We start from the raw sequence: 24,904 nt of genomic DNA on the forward strand, positions 1-24,904 counted from the left end.
CCGGGGTGGATCCGCAAGGTGCACAGGGGCAGGAGGGGCAGGCTCAGATCGCTTTGCCATTGGTGGTCCCCTGCGGGAGGGGCCCTGCAGCACCAGGAGGGAGGCTCACCTGTCAGAGGGATGGATCCACAGAAGCACAGTGTTGGGTGTTTGCGTGGTGCAAGCAAGTTTGATGACGGGAACTGTTCCCTTTGGGGTTTTGGCTGGGGGATGGGAGAGGGAGATGGTGCTGGCCAGCGCCTTTGTTCCCCGCTGAGCTGAGCTCTGTCTTCCAGGGCTCAACACCTCTCCCTCCCGGTGTCCTCTCGCCCTCCTGCTCTCTGAGCAGAGCTGTTGACTTTTAACATTCCAGATGTTAAGTCCCGCTGGCTGTCAGAACTCACGCAGTCCGGCCCCTCCGCTTTTGCAAGCCAGACTCGGGGGCTCTGCCCTGCCGGGTGGGCTGCCCCTCCACCGCCCCGGCTCCCTCCCGCCACGTCCGTGTAGTGCGTACCGCCTCTCCGCCCTTCCTACCCTCTTCCATGGGCCTCTTGTTTATGCTTGGCTCCGGAGAGTCTGTTTTGCTAGTCTTCTGGCGGTTTTCTGGGTTATTTAGGCAGGTGTGGGTGGAATCTAAATGATCAGCAGGACGAGGTGAGCCCAGTGTCCTCCTACACTGCCATCTTCTCAAACTCCTCCATAGTGTTTTGAATAAATCTCTCTGAATGGCCGCATTAGTGGGTGTCTAGTTATAACACTATTTAAATTATCACAGTCTTCTGATATCATCATTTTAACAGTTTGAGTGGAATTGTAGAAACTTTTCCTCCCTTTGCATCTCTTTATCTTCCCCCATTTATGATTGTCTTAAAATTTTCTCTATATACCTTTAGAACTGCATGAGACAGTGTTTAATCTTTGCTTAACTGTCACACATAATTTAGAAAACTCAAGAAAGAAGGAAAGAAAGCCTGTTATATTCACTCATATTTTTGTTTACTCTGATCTTTCACCCTTCGCTGTATTCCATACTCCTTCTTCATCATTTCCTTTCTATTTAAAGAACTTCCTTTAGCCATTCTCTTAGCATAAGTCTACTGACAACAGATTCTCTCCTAGTTTTCTTTGATTGAGATTGTCTCAATTTCCCATTTGTGCCTGAAGAATATTTTTTCTTGTTATAGGGTTCTGCGTTGATATTTCTTTTTTTTTTTTTTTTTTTTTCAGCACTTGAAAAATAGTGTACTTCTTTCCTTTGGCCTCCATGGATTCTGATGAGAAATCTGCCCCTTTGACTACAGAGAACAGGCTTTTGTTGGGCTTTTATTTGTCTGTACCCATTGACATTTCTAAGTTGTACTTCTTCAGTTACATATCTTAGATATATGAGGCAAAAGAAAATCCGGGAAACTTACCACTGTGTCATTCGTTGGGCCTCGAGGTCCCTAGCTTATCTGCTTTCTTCTCTCTACCTTCCAATGTCTTCTTATATAGGTTTTATATATAACACTCGGGGTTTTTTACCTGTACTTAGCAGGAAGAATAGGGAAAAGTATATCTACTCTATCTTCCTGGAAAAAAAAAAAATAATGTAATGCCTGTAAAATCTTCCATCTTGTGAATATACCCAAATATATAGGTAAAATGAATTATTTTTTTAATGTTTATTTAGTTTTGAGAGAGAGAGAGAGAGAGAGAGAGAGAGAGCAAGCAGGAGAGGGCCAGAGAGAGAGGGGGGCAGAGGATCCAAACAAAGCAGGCTCCATGCTGACAGTAGAGAGCCCAACACAGGGCTCGAACCCACGAACTATGAGATCATGACCTGAGCCAAAACCAAGAATCAGATGCTCAACCTACTGAGCCACCCAGGTGCCCCTAAAATGAAATCTTTTTAAATGTGGAGGCTTATACTTTACAAGTATAGAGTACTGTCAGTGAAAAAAGAACAGAAGTTCTAGATTACCACAAACTTGACACAGATTCTAATTACTGGAAATGCTAGAATAAATCTTAGATTTCTTCAAAGTCATAAAAATGGAGAGTTAGAAAATGTCTGAGAATTAATGTGGTCCAGCTTCTTTCTGCCCATTGTAGGATTTCTTTCTGTAGCATTCCTGATCAATGGCCATCATTCATTCACCTCATACCAATATGCCAGTTTCTGTGTTGGCCACTGGTAATACATAGCCCCTGTCCACATGGAACATAAATATGTCAGAGCACAACATGTTGCACAAATGACCGATTGCTTAGGAGCATTTAATATCCAGCCCTAGCTTATCTGGGAGGACAGGAAGTCTTGTTGAAGGAAACAATGTTTATATTGAGCATTGATGGATAAGTAAGGATTACGTAGATTGGTGGGAATCCAGGGATGGTACACGGGATAGTTTTGAGTGGTACAGACTGAACAGTTTGGAGAATGAATGTCTCTAATGATGGGGTCGCACTGCTTCACAAGTTCATCCTTTATAGAGTTAAAAACTCTAGATTAACGGCTCCCTTATGAAGGCTGCCTTCCTTTGACATTCAGTATTAATTCTGGCCTTGTTTTTGGAGCAACATACTGAGTCTGTGCTTTCTAATATTTGTTAATCTGGTCTTTTTCAGGTAAAATATTTTCTAGTCCTGCCCCAGCTGGGCCTATCAGCATCCTTTGTGGGTAATTTCTGGTTAGTTGATGGGGAGCTGGGGACCGAACATAACATTCCAGATTGTCTAATGAAAAACACGGAGTGTTCCTTTACTTCCTACCATTAGACACCAGACTTCCGTCAATGCAACCTGAAATTATAATAGCTTTTTTTCAGCAGCTTAAAAAAGATAGAAGCATAATTAATAGAAGCTCCTTGAAATCACCACTTCTGAAGTACCTTTTCTCTGAATAGCTTTGATTTCTCCTTTTTTGTCAAATAGTTGGCTGGCTGCAGCTCAAACCCTCCTTTTTGACAAGACCGAAGCCGTCTTCTTCCTAAGTCCCAAGCTGCCCAAAGTATACTTTTGCTCAGCACACACCTGGTTTTGAAGCACCCGTAGCCATTCTCATGATCCCTGACTTCCCCCAGTCCTTGAGGCCTGTCCTCCATTGAAGCTTCTGTTGTCATCTGTCCTCCAGACAGGTTTACCCAAAGGGTCTGCTGAGAAAGGACAGTCGCTTAGAGTGTGAGACAGCACTCTCCAAGGAAATGTCAGAGAGGATTGTGAGGGAATGGCGGGCCTGTATCTTACCAGCAGTCCTGCTTCCACTGATGTACACAACTATATTCTGGGGCTTGTTGGTAGGAGTTACATGGTCTATAGAAACCTCTTGAGGCCCGAGTGATATTAAACTAGCAGCTTTCTCTGACCTATAAGCTAGAAAGTTTGCCATCTTTGCTTTAAGAAATAATCCCGATTCCCTTAGCATCCTATTTAATTAAACTTTGGATGCAGCAAGACTTCCAGGACTAATATTAGAAAGCTGTTTTGGGAGATGAGAATAATAGAACTGTAGGGGACCATTGAGGCATCGACTTTGACCTTTTCGTTTTTACAGATGAGGAAGCGAAAGCTTGAGGTCATAAAGCCACTTACTCAAGATTACAGAGGTAACTAGCTGCTGAGCCCAGACTTGAACTTGAGTCAGTTGAAAGAGAAATCCGTGGGGCTTGCCTAAGTCTCTGTTTACACACAAATCTCCCTCTGGATAACATCATTTGCATCTTGGAATTCGTTCCTTTCCCCTTTGGCCTCTACTTTCATTCCTGACGTTCAGCTATTCTTTTTTATTTTTTTTAATGTTTATTCACTTTTGAGAGACAGAGAGAGACAGAGCATGAGCGGGGAAGGGGCAGAGAGAGGGAGACACAGAATCTGAAGCAGGCTCTAGGCTCTGAGCTGTCAGCGCAGAGCCCGACGCGGGGCTTGAACTCATGAACTGCGAGATCATGACCTGAGCTGAAGTTGGACACTCAACCGACTGAGCCACGGAGGCGCCCCCTGACATTCAGATATTCTTGATTTAAAATGTCTCAAATACTTTCACCTGCTAGGCCCTGTTGGCGACACAAAGATGGACGTATCAGGATGCATGCCTTCACATTCTTACAGTCTAGTGGGGAAGGCAGCTGTATATGCTACCAACTATAAAACTAGACAGGAAGTGATAACGAGTGCTACTGGAAGCACAGAGCCTGTGGTGTTTCAGGGATGAAGAAGTTAGATTCTGTTTGGCAGGGGTAGGAGGTTAGATGATGAGGCACGGGGCAGAGAAAAACTACATGAAAGATACGGTGTTATAGCTAAACTTGAAAGATTGAAGGTAAAGAGGTGTCTGTTTCCAGGTGGAATTAGGTTTGGGGAAAGAGAGATTATCCAGTTTGAAGTGCAGTGGGTAGGAGGAGGGTAGGACTGGAAAGTTGGTGGAGGACTGATCAGAAACTTTTAACGTCAATGAAAAGAATTTGAACTTTAGGAGGTTGGCAGTAGGGAAACACTAAAGAATTTTTGAACCAGGGCTCTCAAAAGATAAATACACAGTATGTATAATGTTGCTGGGGAGATTACTTAGAAAATTCTTGGACTGGTAGTCACGAGATAGTGTAATGTTGGCAAGTGGAAATGGAAAGGAAGTGACAGGTGCAGGAAATATGGCAGAGGAAGCTTCTACAGGATTGTTTGTCCCTGATGTGCAAAAAGGCAGAGGAAAGCAGCAAAGGTTAACGCTAGGCTTTCAATCCACGTGACTCAGAGAATGGTGTGCCCCTATTATGACTAGAAGTTCAAGGGAAGGAAGAGATTGGGAAGGAGTAAGATGGAGGCTTTTCTGTTGTACACATTGAATTTGAGATTCTGGCAGGACATTCAGCAGGAAGAGTCTAGAGCTAACTGGAAATGCAGGTCTGCGAGAACAGATGAAAAGGCTCACCTTGCAGGATCTCACAGTTGAAACTGTGCAGGTGGTTGGTGTTGCTGAGTTGGGAGGAAGGATGGAAGAAGAAAGTCTGAGGGCCCGGGACAGGATTTGGGGAAGGATGGTGGCAGGCTGGAGCGGGAGCAATGGAGAGAGGAGGAGTTGGTAAAAGACCAGTTAAGAACCTGGAGAAGGTGGTGTTTGGGAGCCAAGGCAACATGAGTTTCAGGAAAGAAGGGAGAGGCCCGTTTTCACTACTGCGGGCGGGCTGAGGACCATGAGGACTGGGGAGAAGACTCTTGCCGTTCATCACTTTATGTGCTTTATGGTTTTGTTGGTCTTAATTGTAGAGGATAGCTTCTTCTGTTTCTGCAAATTAGTAGGCATAGGCAGTCTTGGTTCAGGTGTCTATCTATACTCAGAAACCTAAACTTCATGCCTGATGCGTGTAAGATGTCTTCATTTCTTACCGCATATCCAGCGTGAGTGCGTATATACTGGAATTCCATGAGAAGGTGGGTAATGCGTGGCCTCTGTCAAGGTTCTTACTGGAATTTTGGCTGAAACCCCCAATCTGTCAGTGTCGTTCCTCACCCACCCCATCTGTCATTGCCTCTGCCACGTCAATGTGTCCTGTACTTCGTGCTGCCTCTTCCTAGAGTTACGTACATGCCCCAGAAGCGAGACACCGTTTCTAATAAAAAATATCAAAGGAGGACAATCAGAATGAATGTGAGGAAGGAAGGAGGAAGGTGCTTATACACACTGTTTTCCAGGCACCATTTAGGTGATTTGCCTTCAGTATCTCATTTAATTCTCATAATAACCCTGTGAAGTAAGTGGTATTGTCCCCATTTTACAGATGAGATAACTGAGATGCAGAGAGGTTAAGTGACTTGCCCAAGATCACACAACTAGTAAGTAAGTGTGAACCCAGATCTGACTCCAGAGCCTGTGCTCTTTCCCATTACATCACACTGAGGCTCTGAGTTCAGAGTTCTAAAGTTGGTGTGCAGACCCAAGAGTCATGGGGGAGCTCTGCCTGATGTTCTGGGGGAGCCAGCTTTGGGATGTGATATATAGAGGTCTGTGCCTATTGCTGACGCTTATGTCATTTTTGCCTTAAGTTCTTCATTGTTCACTCACTTTCTGGTTCTTCCTAAGAAGAGCTTCACTCTATGGAATTTATGTTATTTTAAGGTCTACTAACAAGAATTAAAGATTGATTGCCTCAGGGCGCCTGGGTGGCTCAGTCAGTTAAACGTCCGACTTCGGCTCAGGTCATGAACTCACGGTCTGTGGGTTCGAGCCCCATGTCCAGCTCTGTGCTGACAACTTGGAGCCTGGAGCCTGCTTTGGATTCTGTGTCTCCCTCTCTCTCTCCCCTTCCCGTGCTCATGCTTTGTCTCTCTCTGTCTCTCAAAAATAAATAAACATTAAAAAAATTTGCCTTGGGGTGCCTGGGTGGCTCAGTTGGTTAAGCGTCCAACTTTGGCTCAGGTCATGATCTTGTGGTTTGTGAGACTGAGCCCCATGTCGGACTCTGTACTGACAGCTCAGAGCCTGGAGCCTGCTTCAGATTCTGTGTCTCTGTCTCTCTCTGCCCCTCCCCCCTCAAAATAAAATAAACATAAAAAATTTTTTTAAGTAAATAAAAGAAAATAGAAAAGATTGCCTCCGGGGAATGGAACTCAAGGTGAGGAGGGTGGGGCAGGAGGCTGTTGTTTTCATCACAAGATGAAAACTAGGCTTGTACTAGGCTGTTTTTTTTATCATGTTATTTTGATTTTCTAAAAAGTCCCTTAAAGACCAGTAGATATTGAGATATAATAGCAAATACTATGACTACACCAAAGAACACACTTTGTTACATTCATGACTGTGAGATATATTCTTATAAAATCACAAAACCTACAATTTGTGCACCTGTTCTTTTATGTGAAGGTTCGTAATGAGTTTTACAAGGATACACAGGGTGTAATACTGGTCTATGATGTTGGGCAGAAGGACTCCTTTGATGCCCTTGATGCTTGGCTGGCAGAGATGAAACAAGACCTTGGACCTCATGGAAACATGGAAAATATTGTATTTGCAGTGTGTGCCAACAAGGTAACTGTTTTGGAAATGTTTGCTCAACCTTCTGAATTCATTATGGGAGGAGTGCAGCTCTGAGTTTGGGGGAAGAAATGAAAAGAAGTCATTATTCTATGATATAGGAATCAACATCTTTTCAAAACCTATGTCCCTAAGACATAAAGAATAAAACCACAAACTCTGGTGTACCAGGATATTTATCCATTTTCTTCTGGTGCCATACTTGGGGAAGGGTATTGGTGACTGAGCAGGATAGGTAGACCCTCTGAGTAGGAAGAGTTTTCTCAAAGGATATAGGGGGAAGTGTGGGACAGGCACTTGCCATTTTGCCACAGAATATCAGTCTGTGTTCAATATTAGCAATTTTTTTTGTCCCTTGTGGTCCGTATAATTGCATATACTAGTGCTGGGGGTTCCTTTAGGAGTGGTTTTTGCTTCAAGAAAGAATTGATGAAGACCTCACTGGGCCTGTTTTAGTGGGTCATGTTTGGGGTCTTCTCTGTGTCCTCCAACTTCCTATTTCAGATTGACTGTACCAAGCACCGCTGTGTAGATGAAAGCGAAGGGCGTCTCTGGGCCGAAAGCAAAGGGTTCTTGTACTTTGAAACTTCAGCACAAACCGGAGAAGGAATCAATGAAATGTTCCAGGTAAACTAGCATTGTTTTGTTTGTATCAAGGCTGACCATGCCCAATTTTAGTTTAAATTATGAGAAACAAAAATGTAATAGGAATTTGTCATTAGAATAAGCTTGGTCTTTCAGAAGCTGGTGAGAAAAAGATTGAGAGAGAGAAAGAGGGGGAGAGAGAGAGAGAGAGAAAGAGAGAGAGAGAGAGAGAGAGTGTGTGTGTGTGTGTGTGTGTGTGTGTGTGTGTGTGATGTCTGCTGACTACAGACCTGGGTGATTGTCAGAGTTACTATGGGAAATTCTTCAAAATACAGATTTCTGGGCTCTAGACCCACCAGAAGCTTAGTGCTGTGATGGAGCTCAGGAATCTATATTTTGAAAAACCTTTCTAGGTGATTCTGATGATCATCAAGTTTAACGACAGTTATTATATGCTGACAGTAGAACAAAGATTTTCTTTAAAACTGCCTTTGGTTAATGGTGTTACATTTGCACGCATAGTTATGTGGAAGCATTACTTTGGCAAAATTGCCTTGCCAGAGTGAATGTGTATGGTGCAGCTAGAGAATAGGGGACTGTCATTGCAGAGTCCAGCCAGTCACACATAAAAATAAGGTCTTACCCACCAAGTAGGCGATGGAAGGATGTACTCATATTGCAACCTGAATGAATGGTCATTTTTAAAAAAATTACTAATCTTGAATCATTTTAAGGGAATGAGGCTTTTTAAAATAATAAATTATAAAGTCAACTCTTAATTACAGATACATTTGGAGGTAAGTGGTGGCATGAATTATGCATTTTTTCTTATGAATATATCTGATATTTTGGGAATTTTTAACATTTCAAAGAGTGTAGCTATACTGTAACGAGTTGTTCTTAATTATTGAGTGGGATTTTATTTAATCTTTTATGCTGAATTTCTTTCTCATAAGATGTCACCGCCCCTACTAGAAGACAAGTTTCATCCTTGGCTGACAGGCTAAATTGGGCATCAGTAGCTTCTATTTCAAGACCAAATAAGGTTGATGTTGACTTGCCACACTCTGTATCCCATTTAGTACATGGTCCTGTGTGAGTTTGTACCTATTCACTCATGTGCAGTAACGATGCTTAATCATTTGAATAGTATTTTATAATTCTGGCGAAGTTTACATGTTTCATCTCATTTGAGACTCTTACTGTACAATGGGTATTGTTCTCATTTCCGATGTTATAGTATCTAAGAGTAGTAAAGTGACTTCTTCAAGGACTATAAATAATGACTGTTGAAAATTAAATTTCTTTCAGCACTTCAAAGGCGATGGTCCATTCTCTCCTGGCCTGTGTTGAATCTCATGAGACGTTAGCACCCATTTTTACTCTTATTCTTTTGTACGTAATGTGTTGTGTTTTTTTCCCCATCCAGCCACTTTCAAGAGTTCATCTTTGGCTTTTAGCATGTGGACCATGTGCCTGGGTGTGGTTCTCTTTATATTTGCCCTGCGTGGTTTTTCTTGAGTTTCTCAGATTGCTAGGCAGGTGTTTTTCACCACTATTTGTTCAAAAGTTTTTTGGCTCAGGTTGTCTGGGTGGCTCAGTCGGTTGGGCATCAGATTTTGGCTCGGGTCATGATCTCGCGGTTTGTGAGTTTGAGCCCCGTGTGGGGCTCTGTGCTGACAGCTCAGTGCCTGGAGCCTGCTTCGGATTCTGTGTCTCCTTCTCTCTCTGCTCCTCCCCTGCTCATATTCTCTCTCCCTTTCAAAAATAAAGACTAAAAAAAATTTTTTTTAAAGTTTTTTGGCTCTATTTCTACTCTTTTCCTTCTGGGACTCCAGTTACATGTATATCAGACCATTTGATTTTGTCCCACCGTCCTTGAGGCTATGTTTATTTTTCTTCCCTTTTTGTCTCTTTTTCAGATTGCGTAGTCTCTATGGTGACAGTGCACAGAGTATGAGATATGAGCAGGATCAAAAAATAGTTTTCACTTCAGACAACAAAAAAAATAGGCAAAGAATCTGAACAATTTACAGAAAAAGCAATAAGCATATGAAAAGACACTCCACTTCACTTACAATTAAAGAAATGCAAATTAAAACTGTGTGACACATGTAGGTTTGGCAGAAGGGAAGCTGTATGATAATGCCCCATAGTGACAAGGGTGTAGAGAAATAACACTGTTAGACACTGTGATGGGAGTGTAAACGGCACCGTTTTTTCATATGAAAATTGTCAAAATCAAAAATTAAAATGCCCGTACACTGTTATTTAGTACTTCTGCTTTTAGGAATTTGTTTTAAAGCAGTATCTCCACACGTGTGTGGAGATACACACACACACACTCACACACACGTGTGGAGATACACACACACACACTCACACACACACACACACAAAGTATTCACTAAAACACTGTGTGCAGTAGCAAAACCTGGAGACAATAGCCTTGTCTAAGAAAATAGGGAGTTGGTTAAATAAATTAAGATATAGTCACACAGTGGAATACTGAACAGTCATTAAAAAGGAAGAAAGTGTCTAGAAGCAGCTGGAGAAAGGGCCCAAGGTCTATTTTTATGTGAAAAAATGCAAGGAGCTAAGCAGTATGTTTAATCTGCTCTCTTTTATGTAAAAGTTTAGTGTGTAGATGGAGGTACTGGTATTCTGATAGAAAATTTTTCTGGAAAGATACTCAAAAAAAAATATTAACAATGGTTACTTCAAGGAGAAGAACTTGAGGGACAGAGAGACATAGTTTTCATTTTACACTTTCATTTACCATTTGAATTTTTCTAACGGTATTCATCTACTACTTTTTTTTTTTTAACATTTATTCTTTTTTGAGAGACAGAGACAGAGACGGAGCGGGGAAGGGGTAGAGAGAGGGAGACACAGAATCCGAAGCAGGCTGCAGGCTCTGAGCTGTCAGCACAGAGCCCGACGCGGGGCTCGAACTCACAAACTGTGAGATCATGACCTGAGCCGAAGTCAGACGCTCAACCGACTGAGCCACCCAGGCGCCCCAAGATTTTTGTTTTTTAAGTTTTTTTATTGTCTATTTATTTTTGAGAGAGACAGAGACAGAATGCGAGTGGGTTAGGAGCAGAGAGAGAGGGAGACACAGAATCCGAAGCAGGCTCCAGGCTCCGAGCTGTCAGCACAGAGCCCGACGCGGGGCTCGAACTCACAAACCGTGAGATCATGACCTGAGCCGAAGTCAGACGCTCAACCGACTGAGCCACTCAGGCGCCCCTCATCTACTACTTTGTAACTTCAAGTATGGTTATTTGAGAATAGGATTATGAGCCATTTCAATTTTATTCCTTATACTTTTGTGTTCTTAAAAAAAATACACAAGCACACGCACACACATATAAACATGCACAGTAGGATGAAAGAAAAAAAATCTTCCAAACTATATTTGCTTTATGGTGAATTTTAAGAGTTATTGGAATGTATTAAAATTCTTTAAGTTATGCTTAAAAGGAATTCCTGTTTTCACAAAGTCAGTTCTATTCTGGGATGATTTCTTTTTGCAGACCTTTTACGTATCCATAGTTGATTTATGTGAAAATGGCGGGAAACGTCCTATCACGAATAGCAGCGCTAGTTTCACCAAAGAACAAGCAGACACCATTCGCAGAATTCGAAACAGTAAGGACAGTTGGGACATGTTGGGAGTCAAACCTGGGGCCTCAAGGTAAGCAGTGCTCTAGGATATTAGCGCTGAGTGCTATCAGTTGTCAATGTTACAGGTCCGGTACATCCTCTTGTAATTGGCTAGAAATATGAAGTTTGTAGAAATGTGTTAGATTATGTTATAACTCTTCTTCATTGAATTAACTGAGTACCAAAGAAACAAAATAGAGGGCACAGTTGCCTGATGAGGGAACTTTGTGGTGTATTGCCTAAAAACTTTCTGAAATAGCATGCTCTGATTTTGTCTGTGTTGAAAAAGAGCCTACAAGCAAATGTAACCTTAAAAAAAAATACCTTATAAAATCATAGAGTTTTAGAAGAGGAAAAGCACGTTAGCAGCTTATCCAAACATTTCATTTTATAGGTGAGAAAACTGGGATTCGTGAGACTAAACGCATGTTCAAGGACCCTAGGCTGATTCTGTCTCTTTTCTACTGCACTTAAAATAGTGCTAGGTCCTCATCTGTGTGTGAATTTATGTTAAATGGTTTTATTTTTAGCCAAAAGAAATATTTGAGAGGAAGAGAAATACAATCACTTTTCTTTGTTGCTTGTGTAAAAATAAATCCTTGTTCAGTATGGTTATATAACTTTTAACAATATAACGCTTCTGTTACTGCACATGTTATCATTTTTATTGGAATTATAAGGGTTCTCGGATCTTTTTATTTTATACCATAACTTTTCTCCCCATCCTTCTCCCTTTCTACTTTTTCATCTTTATTCCCACAAAAGAAAACTACATGTTGAAATGCCTTCTTGGCACCAATAGCATTAAGTTTCTCTTTTCCATTTTGGTCTCATAGCATATCTTCGAGTCTAGAAGGCAAGAGGGGAGGGGGAGAGGAAGACAGTAACTGGTCACCGTGACTTGCCAGGCATTACTGAGGAGGCTTTAAGCACCTGAACAATTCAGATGGTCTCATGTATATAGCTCAATTAATTGTGCCTTTTAAATGTCCTTTTGGATTTCCATAGTCTCCTTCTAAAGTCTTTTGTTTCACCTCCAAGGGATATTGGCTCTAAAATTAAGAAACTCTACTTGTTAGTTAGCTTAGAACAGGAAGGAAAAATAAAATTTGGGTTCCTTACTTATTTACTATGTTAATTGGAATCTACCAAAATTTATAGGACTTCCTTAAGTTCTATACTGTTAATCAATATAAACATGTACTTTTCTTATCTTTGTTTCTCTGGGTCTATCAAACAAATTTTATATGGCAGTGAGCACATTTCAGAGAACCTATAAGCAGTTTTTAAAGGTATAAAGAGTTTTATTGTCTGTTCAGTGATGTGTTTACTATTCTTGAACTTTAAGAAAATTTTCATTTTCAGTAGAATTAATGTGTTACTTTGTTAAAAATATTTAATATATTTTTTATTTTGGAGAAGAATTCTGGCAATTCAGATTTCTTCAGAGAGGGAAAATAGGATTTTTGTTAGCTAATATCAAAAGTAAAAAAGCCCCGTGCATGTTTTAAAACAAGAAAATTCGGGACTCGTCTGAGAGCAGAAAGCAAAAAAAGCCTTACAATACATGCCCCCAGCCTGAACTGTTAAGATGACCCTGTGGCCTCAGTCTTTCCAGGTAGACACACAAATTTTCCGTCACCTGCAAGATAATCAAAGACCATCTCTAATTCAGAGAGCCAAATAGAAATCCTTCTGATAAAAAAGGAAGGAGAAAAACTAGGGCATTTGGGAAAGCACCACATCCAGGCTTATAGGATAATTGGAGCCCTGAATTACACAAGGAAGGTGGGAAATAAAACCATCTGGTAAGGACAGAGCTAAACCTGGCCAGAGGAGGCGCTGGGCACTTAGAAGCGTCTGGAGCCTGACACCAGAGGATGCTGAAGAGCAGGGAGAGGGGCATGTGGTCTCCAGGCTCCTCCCCAGCCGGTCCCTGCTTCTTGAAGAGCTCCGAAGCCTAAAGAGCCCTCCTGGAGCTTTCCTGGCCTTTGCGGACACATTCTGTGCTGCTCCTTTCCTCTCTGGATTATGTTCACTTCTCTCTCACTGTAGCTCTCAGGTACCCCTCTGCAGCGTCCCTTTCTTGGTCAATGGTGTGACCATCTTCCCTGAGCCTGAGTTCCTGTGACCCTGGAACTCATTTCAGCCCATTTTCTAACATTTTCTCCACCCGTACATCCAGCTCATCATCTGCTTCTGCCAACTCATAATGTTATCTCTCGTCTTTGCTTGTTTGTCTCCACAAACACCTTGATCCAGACTCTTGGGACTTGTGCTTGGGTTATTGTGACAACCTCCTACCTGTCTCCCAACTTCAAAAAACAGCTTTCTTAGCACCCTTTTGTCACAAAACACCTACTGATGTCATTGTTCATCAGATTCACTTTTTTGTTGTTTTAGTTCCAAGGCCCTTCTCCTACTGACCCCTGCTTCCTGACCAACTTTGTTTTTGTTACCTCCCAGCGGTGTCCTCATGGAACTTCATGCTGTGGCCCTGCTGTTCCTAGTCTTTGCCAGCTCTCTCCCAGTTGCTCTGTCTTTCCCCACCTTCCTTCAGAACCCTGTTCCAGAGGCCTTCCCCAGTCGCCCCACACCCTCATCGTGAGTGCCTGCTGGGTACTGCGGACCTTTTCATCGGATCTTTCTTTTACCAAGGGCTTTCTTGGTGTTTCCATACTCACTTCACCCTGTGTTTCTTTTTCTACTTTTATGTAACGTATTACTTATTTGTATATTGTTGGTCTCCTAGTCCTTTAGTCCCCCTTTTGAGAAGAGGTGGTCATTATTTGGGAGATACTTTCTGCAAAAGTTACTATGGAACCCCTGACAGCCCAGCTGCAGGGGGCGGGGGCTGGCCTGTGGCTGACACAGAGCTCTGCTGCTCTCTCGTAGGGATGAAGTCAACAAAGCCTATCGGAAACTCGCTGTGCTGCTTCACCCTGACAAGTGCGTGGCGCCTGGTAGTGAAGATGCCTTCAAAGCAGTTGTGAATGCCCGGACAGCCCTCCTGAAAAACATCAAATAGGAAGTAAGAGACAAAGACAAGTGTGGGCCTCACGTACAAACTGACTCTCCCTAGAAGGGAAATAACCAACATGGATTTTTTTTCTCCACAAAATCCTACTGCTTTTTTCACCCGTGTTGTCATTTGTAAATTAGAAATCGAGGTGCCTGTTACCATTTCGCAGACATTTTTCAGAGCAGTGAAGAGAACCGAGCACCCCTTGTACACTGTAGTTCATTTCATATTTCCAGGTAATCTGAATTTTTTCCCTTTCATTTGTAAGCTCTGTAATTGTAGCATCCCATACGCACTTCACTCAGGAAAGTCCGTGAGGTTTCTGGAGGGAGGAAGGAGGATAGGAGAACCCTTACACTTTTTCTTTTCCTTTCTTTTTTTTTAATTCATCAGAGAAGGAAACAACAAAAACAAGGAAACAATACCAAAAACCCCCAAAGTTTGGTGGGACCTCACAAGCGAGTCGTTCCTTTTACAAGTTCCTTAGGTGGTGTTTGAACCATCGTTCAATCTATAATTGATGAACTCTTGACAGCCCTTTGGAAGTTTGTGAGTTGAGGTGATACAGTTCTGAGTTGAGCAGCCCTTTCAGCACCTGCAGTCTGGTCCCCTTCTCCAGCCACCAGGGGGAGGGACGAGCTGGTCCTGAGAGAGAAAGGGCCGTGGCAGCCACGAGTTCTGGCTACACTGGCTGCTCCTGGGCTTGGCCCGGATCTGAGGCCTTTCTTTAGCCATGGACTTGGGCACTGGTAGTGGTAGGGAGTATCGTGCACCTAGGAATCAGGAATCTGACCCCAAACAGAAGTGCTTGCAGGTCACACTAGAGCTTGTGCACATATCCCCAAAGGGCAAGGCCAGAGGCAAGGCCAAAGGGCAAGCCCACCCTGCTGGGGCTTGTCTGATGCCCAGGGGCGGAGAAGCCCCCGCTGTGAGGCTTATGCCTTTTCTTGTTTCTGCATTGTCTGCCCCGATAGGCAGGAAAGGCAGGGTAGTCCCCCACGAGGCACTCACTTCCTCGTCTACATTAGCTCCCCTTCTTCCTCTTCTCTTCGTCTTATTTATTTATTTATTTTTAATATACCATATCTGTCATTTTTCTCTTCTTGAATCCCTGGCTTTTGGCCACTGCCTCCTCCAGCCTCCCTTACGAGCCTTGACCTTACAGTCCTCCCCAGCAAGTCCTGGTTGACCAGAGACAAGTATGGGTCCTTGGGGTGGTGGTGGAGGGAGAGATCTGAAGGCCTGAGTGGAAAGAATCTCTGATTTTTGCTTTGGCTCCATATTTCTGAATAGTGATAATTTTAAACTACAGATTATGAAAACTAGTTTCACATAGAGAAACACATTCTCTTGCCATAGTCTCCTCCTCAGTATCCAAGGAATGGATGAAGATCAAGTATATCGAGACTGACCATTCTTCCAGAGCTTACCGAAACTAGTCTCACTGTTTGACCCATATTATCATCAATCTCGGTACGTTACTCATACTGTTAGCTGTGACCACCCTGCACTAATTGGGGCTTTAGGGTACATAAAATTTTACTGTCTGTGAATTTTAAACGACTATCCCATATTGATCACCAAACAGCATTCACCTTCTACCTAAGAAGAAAAGCCAGTTTGGTTTAACTCAGGCCCTTTGCAGTCTTCTGGATTCTTCTCTCCAAAGCAGCTTCACTTTGTGTGGCTGCACTAGGGCTGCATTGAGCTTGTTGTCTGGAAACCAGAGCATTGTTTTCTAGTATGACTTTTCATCTTGGTGATATTGAAAATGCTTCTTTTTTTACGAATTGAGTTCGATATATGATTTCCTGGGGATTTTGCTCTGGACTTTTAATTTTAAATAGCTTCCGGGACTACAGAATTCCAACCCAAAACTTTTGCGAATTTAAATTTTGCTTAAGGCCTTCATCATGCTTAAAGTAATTAAATGTAGATGTATTCTTGCAACAGAGGTAGAGTCATGTAAACGAGGGATTGTGCATGGTGGTGTCAGCCGACATTGACGTGACAGCTCAGAGTATGTGGCCCTGTATAAAGCCTGTGCCGGGTTCATCACTGTTACTGAAGACCAGACTGGTCACCTCATTCAACTACGTTGTGCAGATGAGCAGAGAGGTCTTGTGCTTCCATTCCTATACGAGTGACTTGTTGGAATTTAGCCTGATTTTGGTTCTTACGTCTTGGAACTCAGTTCCCAATACCTTCATTATTCATGTGAAGGGTGGCCGTGGACGACTTCATTTATGTAAAAGAAAGAAGAGAAGAAAGTTAAACTTTAGGGTCCTAGAATTGGTCCGAGTGCCAGAATCCTCGAGTAGAATATTAAGGAATAATAAAGCATGATTTGCAATGCAAAGGTTTTCGATACAAACTTCATTCAAAACTTCGTAGACCTCTGTGAATTAATTTAAATTCTTGGTATAAACGTGTACTTTATAGTTCAACTTGATTAAAGTCCTTCAGCCTTGTTAATCCTTCATTTAGGATTTCAAAATACATCGGTGAGAGTAACAAGTAGCAGAATCATTCCATCGGCTAAAAAAATTTGATGGAGAATTTCGTTTTTCAGAAAAGAATGAAAAGTTTCGAACAGCTCTTATCAAAGAAAAGCCATTACCTCCACTTCTGAGTCACCAAGAATTAACAGTTTTAAGGCTTGTTAGAAATCCCTTGAGGCCTTTCCAACTAATTGCCCATCCTACCTAAGCACTTTAACATACACCCTCCTGTGTCCCCCTCCTTTTCCCTTTGTGGCTTCTTTTGAATTGATGTTCTCAGCTGTCAACACTTTTTTTTACTCCAGCTCATCGTTTCATTTCTTCACACAGATGTGTCCTTGGCTCTGTTAGCCTGTTAGCTTAAAAGTCCAGGCCTAGAGTTTTGTGCTGCTACCCGGGATAAATTGCTGTAATTCTATAGGTTGCACACTATTCTTTAAAGCTTACATTTACCTCAGGAAACTTACCCTAGTATGTGCTCATGCATTGAATTCTCAACTGGTAAATAATTTCTTTATATCCATGAATAAGCCAGTACCTAGTTCACTGTTAGTTAAAAGAGCCATAGATAAGGCAGCTAAGTTTCTGAAAGAAAGCCAGAGTACGTAAGCAGCCCCCAGGAGCCCTGAATCAGTAGTGCAGTAGCTGCTCCCCAGAGAACAGTGACCCCAGCGGGGGGGGGGGGGGGGGGGGGGGGGGGGAGGGAGGTATTTCAGTCCCAAGTTAGAAAGGGTGGAGCCGTGTGCAGATTGCCTCTGACAGTGACAGTGACAGTGCCCTTCTCAAAAGTAATTTCTGTAGGCGCTGGAATGTCACTCCCTTCTCCGCTGCACTCCATCTAGCTCACTCTCAGTCTGCCAATGTTTTTGTAAAACTTTGGAAAATGAGTTTAGCTGCGAAATATAGCTACCCACCTTCCCTTGCAAGTTTTGCAAAGTGAAGAAAGGTTCACACTTCTCATATTTGGTACTTAGCACAACTGTAAGACAGTAATGTTTGCACATTGGTTTTTCCATTAAACATTTCTAGAAAAAACAAAAAGTTTAAATTTGTGATGTGGGTAAGTTAGATTGTGTCTAACAAGCAGTGCAATATTAAGCCGTGCCAAAAAGGCTCTGTTGGTGAAATGACTTGTTGGCAGGTCGGACGGCGTGGGTTAGTGCCCTGCGTTGACTTCCCACGGGGCGATCGTCCCCTCTGACTGTGAATGCAGAGTCTCTAAAGAAACCCTTTGCTCTTACGAGGTAATTTACATATTTGCTTTCTGTCGAAATAACTGAATATGTTAGATCCAACAGTTGTTTATGTCTTGTATAGAGAGTGTCATATGTATTTAAGTTGTGTATTTTTATAAAATAAAGCCAAAAATCAAACATCGGTCCGTGGGCTGCACTTACTTGTTGAGACACTGGTCTTTCCTGTCTAACGTACTAGCCTAGAAGCAGTCCAGTCCCTCACCAACTGAGACCTCAGAGCAGACATCCTGCCTGAGTTTCCGGTTGGTAAATGGAGGAAATTTTATTCATCAGTCCGTCAGGCAGTTCTAACCTTGTTAAGTTATGGTAAAAGTGTTCGGATCTCTTAAAGATCATGTTTGCCTTTTTCATTCAGATGAAACTGTTATCCTATTTTAATAACTGGTCCCTGGAAGCAAGAATCCTTAAGTAATAGACTGTTGTGAACCCAGAATTTGAAAGGGGAAGCCTGGTAGGGCCAACCCACAGAAGGCGGTGTATCTCTGGAGCTTTCAAACGAGAGCTGTAATTTTCATTGTGAACAATGTATGCTCACCTGAGAATGGCCGCCACTGTTTGGGGGGAACTGCTCTACCCTACATACTGCTAGCGTGCTCCCAAGGGGAGCCACCAGATTCTCCAGTGAACCACCCTTGCTCCCTAGCCAGTCCATGGGATGGGAATGTCACCCCAGCTGAACCGACTGGCATCCTTCTCTCAGTTCTAATTGGAGCTAGGAAAGCAAACTTCCTCTCAGGAGAGGAAAGTAAGATAGGAGGAGTCCTGCTGATGCCGGCGACCGTGATTCCAACGTCATGGAGGAAATTTTGAAAGGATGAAGCAGACAGCCTTTTTAAAAATGTTTTATTTATTTTTGAGAGAGTGCAAGCAGGGGAAGGGGAGAGAGAGAGGGGGACGGAGGATCCGAAGCAGGCTCCACTCTGACAGCAGTGAGCCCCATGTGGGGCTTGAACCCACAAACCATGAGATTGGGACCTGAGCCAGAGTCTGAAGCTCAACTGACTGAGCCCACCCAGGCGCCCCCATAAAGCCGACATTCTTAAAGACACAGAGTCCTGGTCCCCGAAGTGTCCTGGGCTGGTTGTCCTTCAAACCCATATGCCACCCCAGAATGCGTCCCACAAATCTCCAACCACTGCATTCTGCTTAGGCTAGTTGGAGTTTGCTTTCTGTTAACTGAAACTAAAAGAATATTAGAAGATAGTAGACTTCAAGGATTCTAAGCAAGGATGAGAAAGCTATGGTCTGTAGACTGGTACATTTGGTAGGTGTATTACAACATTTATATATTATAATATATCCAATTACTTGATGTTTCTCAACTGGAGCCTTTGGCTATGTCTTAAACCAATAGTAGCCAGTTGTAAACTTAAAAGAAAAATTAGGTTTATTCAATTTGTTTCAGAAGCAAAATTTTATCTATCAGGGGCACTTGTAATTTCTTAAATTTCCTTAAATTTTAAAGTATTCACTTGCCATGCATATATTAAGCACCTGCTATGTGTCAGGCCCTGTTCTAGGCACTGAGTACATAACTGAGCTCAGAACCAACAAAACTCCCTGCGCTACGGCACTTAGTGCTGTAGTGTGCTGTGTGTGTGTGTGAAGTTTTGAAGAAAGGTTCTTTTTTTTCTATAGGCTTATTTGCTATAGGTTTATTTCTAAAGAGGCAAGTTTGCACTTTTTCAGAAGTCTTCAAGATATGCAGCTTCTGATTGCTTCTATATACTGAAGATCATGTAGGTTGTTTAAAGCCGTATTAAGGTTTTTTGGAGAACTTAATCATTATCATACAAAGTTCAGTTTTTCATATTGGACTGGAGGAAATAGTTCCAGACTTAAGGAGTTTCTTTATATATGTTTTATGTCTATAATTAATGTATTCTTTCAAAGCAGTTGATAAGGTTGTATTTATTTGGGGGGAAAATATCTAGAATTTAAGTTGTTTTAGTTAAAATAACGTGTACCTCTAATATCCAGTCAAAATTTTGATCAGTTGACTGTTGTAAAGGATGCTATGACTTCAAGAAAATTATTCTCCCTGCATCCAAAACAGTTGGTTGTTAGTGATCATTATAAAATCAACAGAGGCAGCCCGTGACAGCATTTTACTGAGGCAAGAGAAAGTAAAAGTCTCCTATGATCCAGAGAAATTAAGATGTGAGGTGCCTACATGCCTCAGATATCGGAATGTGAACATTCGGCTAGTTTCAGAGTATGAGAGAAAACAAAAGGTTAATAAAGTAAATACTAAAGAGAGAAGGCATCTCAGTGGTTCCAAAGGAAAATAAAATGAAAGAAACTATCTCCATTCTGAGTAGCAAAGGAGCAAGTAGAAAAGCCCAAGTCAGTGTTTGTCAGATTTTTTTTTAAGGACAGAACCCTATATTTCTTTTTTTTTTTTTAGGTATGGTAGCTTTTTAAAAAAATTTAATTTATTCTTCTATTTTTTAATTTACATTCAAGTTAGTTAGCATCTAGTGCAACAATGATTTCAGGAGTAGATTCCTTAATGCCCCTTGCCCATTTAGCCCATCCCCCCTCCCACCACCCCTCCAGGAACCCTCAGTTTGTTCTCCATATTTATGAGCCTCTTCTGTTTTGTCCCCTTCCCTGTTTTTATATTATTTTGCTTTCCTTCCCTTATGTTCATCTGTTTTGTATCTTAAAGTCCTCATATGAGTGAGGTTATATTTGTCTTTCTCTGACTAATTTTGCGCCGCATAATACCCTCTAGTTCTATCCACGTAGTTGCAAATGGCAAGATTTCATTCTTTTTGATTGCAGAGTCATACTCCTGTATATACCACGTCTTCTTTATCCATTCATCCATCGATGGACATTTGGGCTCTTTCCATACTTTGGCTATTGTTGATAGTGCTTCTATAAACACTGGGATGCATGTGTCCCTTCGAAACAGCACACCTGTATCCCGTGGATAAATGCCTAAAAGTGCAATTGCTGGGTCGTAGGATAGTTCTATTTTTCGTTTTTTGTGGAACCTCCATTCTGTTTTCCAGAGTGGCTGCACCAGTTTGCATTCCCACCAGCTGTGCAAAAGAGATCATCTTTCTCCACATCCTTGCCAACATCTGTTGTTGCCGACAGAACCCTATATTTCTAGTGAACTCCAACATGGGATCCCTGTATATAAAACATCTGAGAGCAATGTTTTATGAGGATAAGTTTGTAAGTTGACAGTTTTAACATCAGTCCTTATGAAAGCAACCAATCAGGCAGTTCTGCCTCCCAAGGCAGATGGCAGGGTTTCCACCAGAAGATGAATCCCCATGCCCTTCCCTCCTGCTCACAAACGCTGGTTGGGGGAGCACCTCACCCAAGAGGGTGATCAGCCTCCAGGAAACACTGTTACGAGCTGCTGTCAGGCAGTCTGTACAGCTGGCAGGCTGGTCAGGGACTCTGGTGACCTTTTAGACCTAAGGGAAAGCACCATGGCTTTGTGTAGCGAGGCAAAGAGCTGAGCTGCAAGTCCTAAGAAATGAACAAGACTTCTAGGGGCTGCGGCTCCCGAAAGAAGAGGAAGAAAGAAAGGCCAGATAAGAAGAGGCAGAAGGCTGGGGTCCTGGGAAGGATAGTTGGAAAGATCCTAGATACTAAAAATTATTAGATATCAGGGAATATTAGAGAGCCACAGAGAAGTGCTGGTAACAAAGACAACCAAAGGACTTTTAAGAAGACGGTATGTTTTATTATGTGATCACCATTTTACAGATGAGAAAACTGACGCTCAGAGAGGTTAAGTGACTTGCTCCAGGCCACACAGGAAGCTATTCAAATCTGCTTGCCCAGCTTCAGAACCCAGGCTCCCAGTCTATGCTATCAGCCTCAGGATCAAAATTTTAAAATATTCTGCTTTACACTCGTAAGTAATATTGTACCCTCTTGTACCATGTTGCTTAAATGAAATAAATAGGTTGTATTTTTTTAAAGACCGTGAAGGTACAATTTTCCTTGTAATGACACAAGTTTATATCCTACATGTGTGCACAGGAATGAAGGAAACTTCTTTCTGAGGGTGTGCAAGCCAAGAGGGAGTTAGCATGGCAACTTAAGTAAACAGTGTGTTAAAATGTGGAATATAGGGGCGCCTGGGTGCCTCAGTCAGTTAAGTATCTGACTCAGCTCAGATGATGATCTCGCAGTTCGTGAGTTCGAGCCCTGCATCAGGCTCTATGCTGACAGTGTGGAGCCCGCTTCAGATCCTCTGTTCTCCTCTCTCTCTGTCCTTCCCCTGCTCGCAGCGCTCTATCTCTCAACAATAAATAAACATTAAAAAAAAGAAACCCAGAGTCCAAAAAGAATAAAACAAAACAAAATGAAACAAGGACTACAGTACATTTGGATATATTTATTAACAAGTTTTTTTTTTCAGTGAGATTTTGAATAAACCCATGCAGAAACTCTGATGCCTCTCAACAGCTTGAAAATCACATCCTAAGGGACATCCACCCAAGTCAGCAACTGAAGGGTAAAATAAGCCTGAGAATCTGAGAGATAGATCCTTTGCAGCACGTGTCAGCCTAAGGGCTTTGCTTCTAGGTGATTTTCACACCCTTATTTATTCTCTTGTCATGGTTAGAACCCTGTGAAGCCCTAAAAGGGCAGTTTCCCTCCCCCACCATCCCATAGTCCCGGCCTTTTGTGTTAGAATCACTAGCACCACTGGAGGAAAGAAGGTTTCTACTCACCAAACTGTCCACAGCGATTGTTTAGGGAGTGGGCTTTAGGGGATGAGGTTAGGATAGTTTGACTTTCTACCCTGTTGTCTATATTATTTGTATTTTCTCAATGAATATAAACTGTTTTGGTCATTTAAAAAGTTAAATGAGGGGTGCCTGGGTGGCTCCGTCGGTTGAGCATCCAACTTCGGCTCGGGTCATGATCTCATGGTTTGTGGGTTCAAGTCCCGTGTCGGACTTTGTGCTGACAGCTCAGAGCCTGGAGCCTGCTTCAGATTCTGTGTCTCCTTTTCTCTCTGCCCCTCTCCCACTCACCTCTGCCTTTCTGTCTCAAAAATAAGATAAAACATAAAAAAAAAAAAAAGTTAAATGCAACGACAAAAAGCTAGATGTGGTACCACTTAAAAAAAAAGAGAGAGAGAGACTCACTCTAAACTGTTTGTGGCAACCTCTAAGTAGGGTGGCTCTGGGCTGTAATTAAATCCTACTTCTTGACATTAGTAGGAACTTTATCCTAAAAGAGAAAAAATCTTTTAGTTTCTTAAAAGTTTGTTTGAAGAGCTAACATAGCAATCAGTGCTGTCTGACTGGAATTTCAAATTCGCTTAATGTAGTCACGTATCCATGAATTCACTCTCATATAACACAGAAAGGGCAGAACTGAAATGGGAAGGCTGGGATAGAGCCTTATCTCTCCTATTAATTAAGAGAGCAGCCTTGGGCAAGTAGGTTCACCTTCTGAGGTGCACTTTCCTCAGTTATTATATGAGGCTGTTGACTAAAGAACATTAAATAACACCTAAGGTCCTTTCTAAAGACCATTACTCTCTGAAATTTGACAAAGGCCATAAATTCCAGGCCCCCAGACCTCTTGTAAATAATTCTATTGTAACACCGCCACTCCGAAGAAAGAGAAGGAAAAGGAAAAGAAAAATGATTTTAGAAAAATGTTAGTGAACTAGGCTCTTCCTAAAGTTAGGAATAATAGGCATTGTTGAACCCTTTCATTTCCTTTCATAAAGAAAACCTTAAACTCCCGCTACACATGGTTGTGATTTCTGCTCACTTTACAAAGGCAAAAGGTGTTGGGAACTTTTAGGAATAAGTCCACAGAGACCCAGATGTTCAAAGACATTCTTTATTCCTATGAAATGGAAGTCATCTTGGGTCCTGAGGTCACATTTTCCACCAAAGGTGGGAACAGTTAAAATTTGCCTCTTAAGGCAAGTTAGTCACTTCTGGGTTTAAACATGATCAACTCTAGATTAAAACCCAATAAATTTAAGACCCCTGCCTCCTCATACTTCTACCCCCTTCTTTCTCCGATGGGATCTAGACTTGGGGAAAAGGGTGCCTTACTTCTCATCTTGGCCAAGGGAAGCATTGTGGGGCCCTCGTGCTGTCCCCACACCAGTGGCCTCGCTGTGCTCTAGCAGACCCCACCTGGTGTGCCATCTGCTGCTAACGTCACAGTCCTGCCCTGGCCTCCAGACTTGAGGTCCAAGTGCTCGTCCTCCTGGTTGTCCAGCTGGCTCTTGGCCTCCTCTGCCCTGCTCCCTGGGCCTCTTAGCACCTCTGTGCCCTGCCCACCTGGAGGGTGGATAACTCCAGGCCACCTTCCCCCCAGCCCCGCCATGAGGCCCAGGCCCTGGGGCCCCTTTCAGTCGTCACCACTCTGACTCTGGTGTCCTGTCAGATGCAACTTCACACCAGGCTTCCCCTGGAAATTGCAGCCTCCCAGGCTTCCCCTTGGAAGCCCCCTGGAACTTTTCTATCTGGCCCTAGGGATTACTGGTGTGCTGGTAAACTGGATCTTGGGGAGGGGTGCAAGGAAACTCTGATTTGTAGCTTTTGCCCAGCTTCCGTCGTGTAAGTGCTCTCATCATGGTTGATTTCAAGCTAGGAAGATACACCACTGAGCTTTCATGGGCAAACTCCAACCTGGTGCTGTTTACTCCAAGACAGCGTGGGAATGTACAGGCAGAGGCATCTCTGTGCATCCCCGCACATTGAAGCAAAGACCCTCCCCTTTCATCTTGTCTTCTCAACTAGATTGTCAGCTCTTTGGGGCAGGATTACATCTCACAGCCTATCTCCCAAAGCACTTCTCACAGTGACTTGCAGGAGGCACTCAGTACTTATGACCAATTACACTCTTTAACAAAATTGCCACTAAGGACTTTTTC

At 42.6% G+C, this 24,904-nt stretch overlaps 1 protein-coding gene across 3 annotated transcripts in view; it reads left to right on the top strand.

Annotated features, from left to right (window-relative positions):
- The window catches only part of DNAJC27 (DnaJ heat shock protein family (Hsp40) member C27), a 38,140-nt gene extending 16,169 nt beyond the window's left edge, over positions 1-21,971 (top strand). For 2 of the 3 annotated variants that reach the window (XM_049652457.1, XM_049652455.1), the window contains exons 4-7: positions 6,815-6,979; positions 7,490-7,612; positions 11,110-11,270; positions 14,135-18,139. In XM_049652457.1, coding sequence (XP_049508414.1) covers positions 6,815-6,979; positions 7,490-7,612; positions 11,110-11,270; positions 14,135-14,267 — 582 coding nt within the window. In that variant the 3' untranslated portion in view covers positions 14,268-18,139. Of the gene's footprint in view, positions 1-6,814; positions 6,980-7,489; positions 7,613-11,109; positions 11,271-14,134; positions 18,140-21,750 lie in introns of those variants that run through there. The other variant, XM_049652456.1, reaches the window with a different exon arrangement.
- Positions 21,972-24,904: the final 2,933 nt, after the last annotated feature.

Source organism: Panthera uncia (genome assembly GCF_023721935.1).
Source record: "Panthera uncia isolate 11264 chromosome A3 unlocalized genomic scaffold, Puncia_PCG_1.0 HiC_scaffold_12, whole genome shotgun sequence".
NCBI lineage: Eukaryota > Metazoa > Chordata > Mammalia > Carnivora > Felidae > Panthera > Panthera uncia.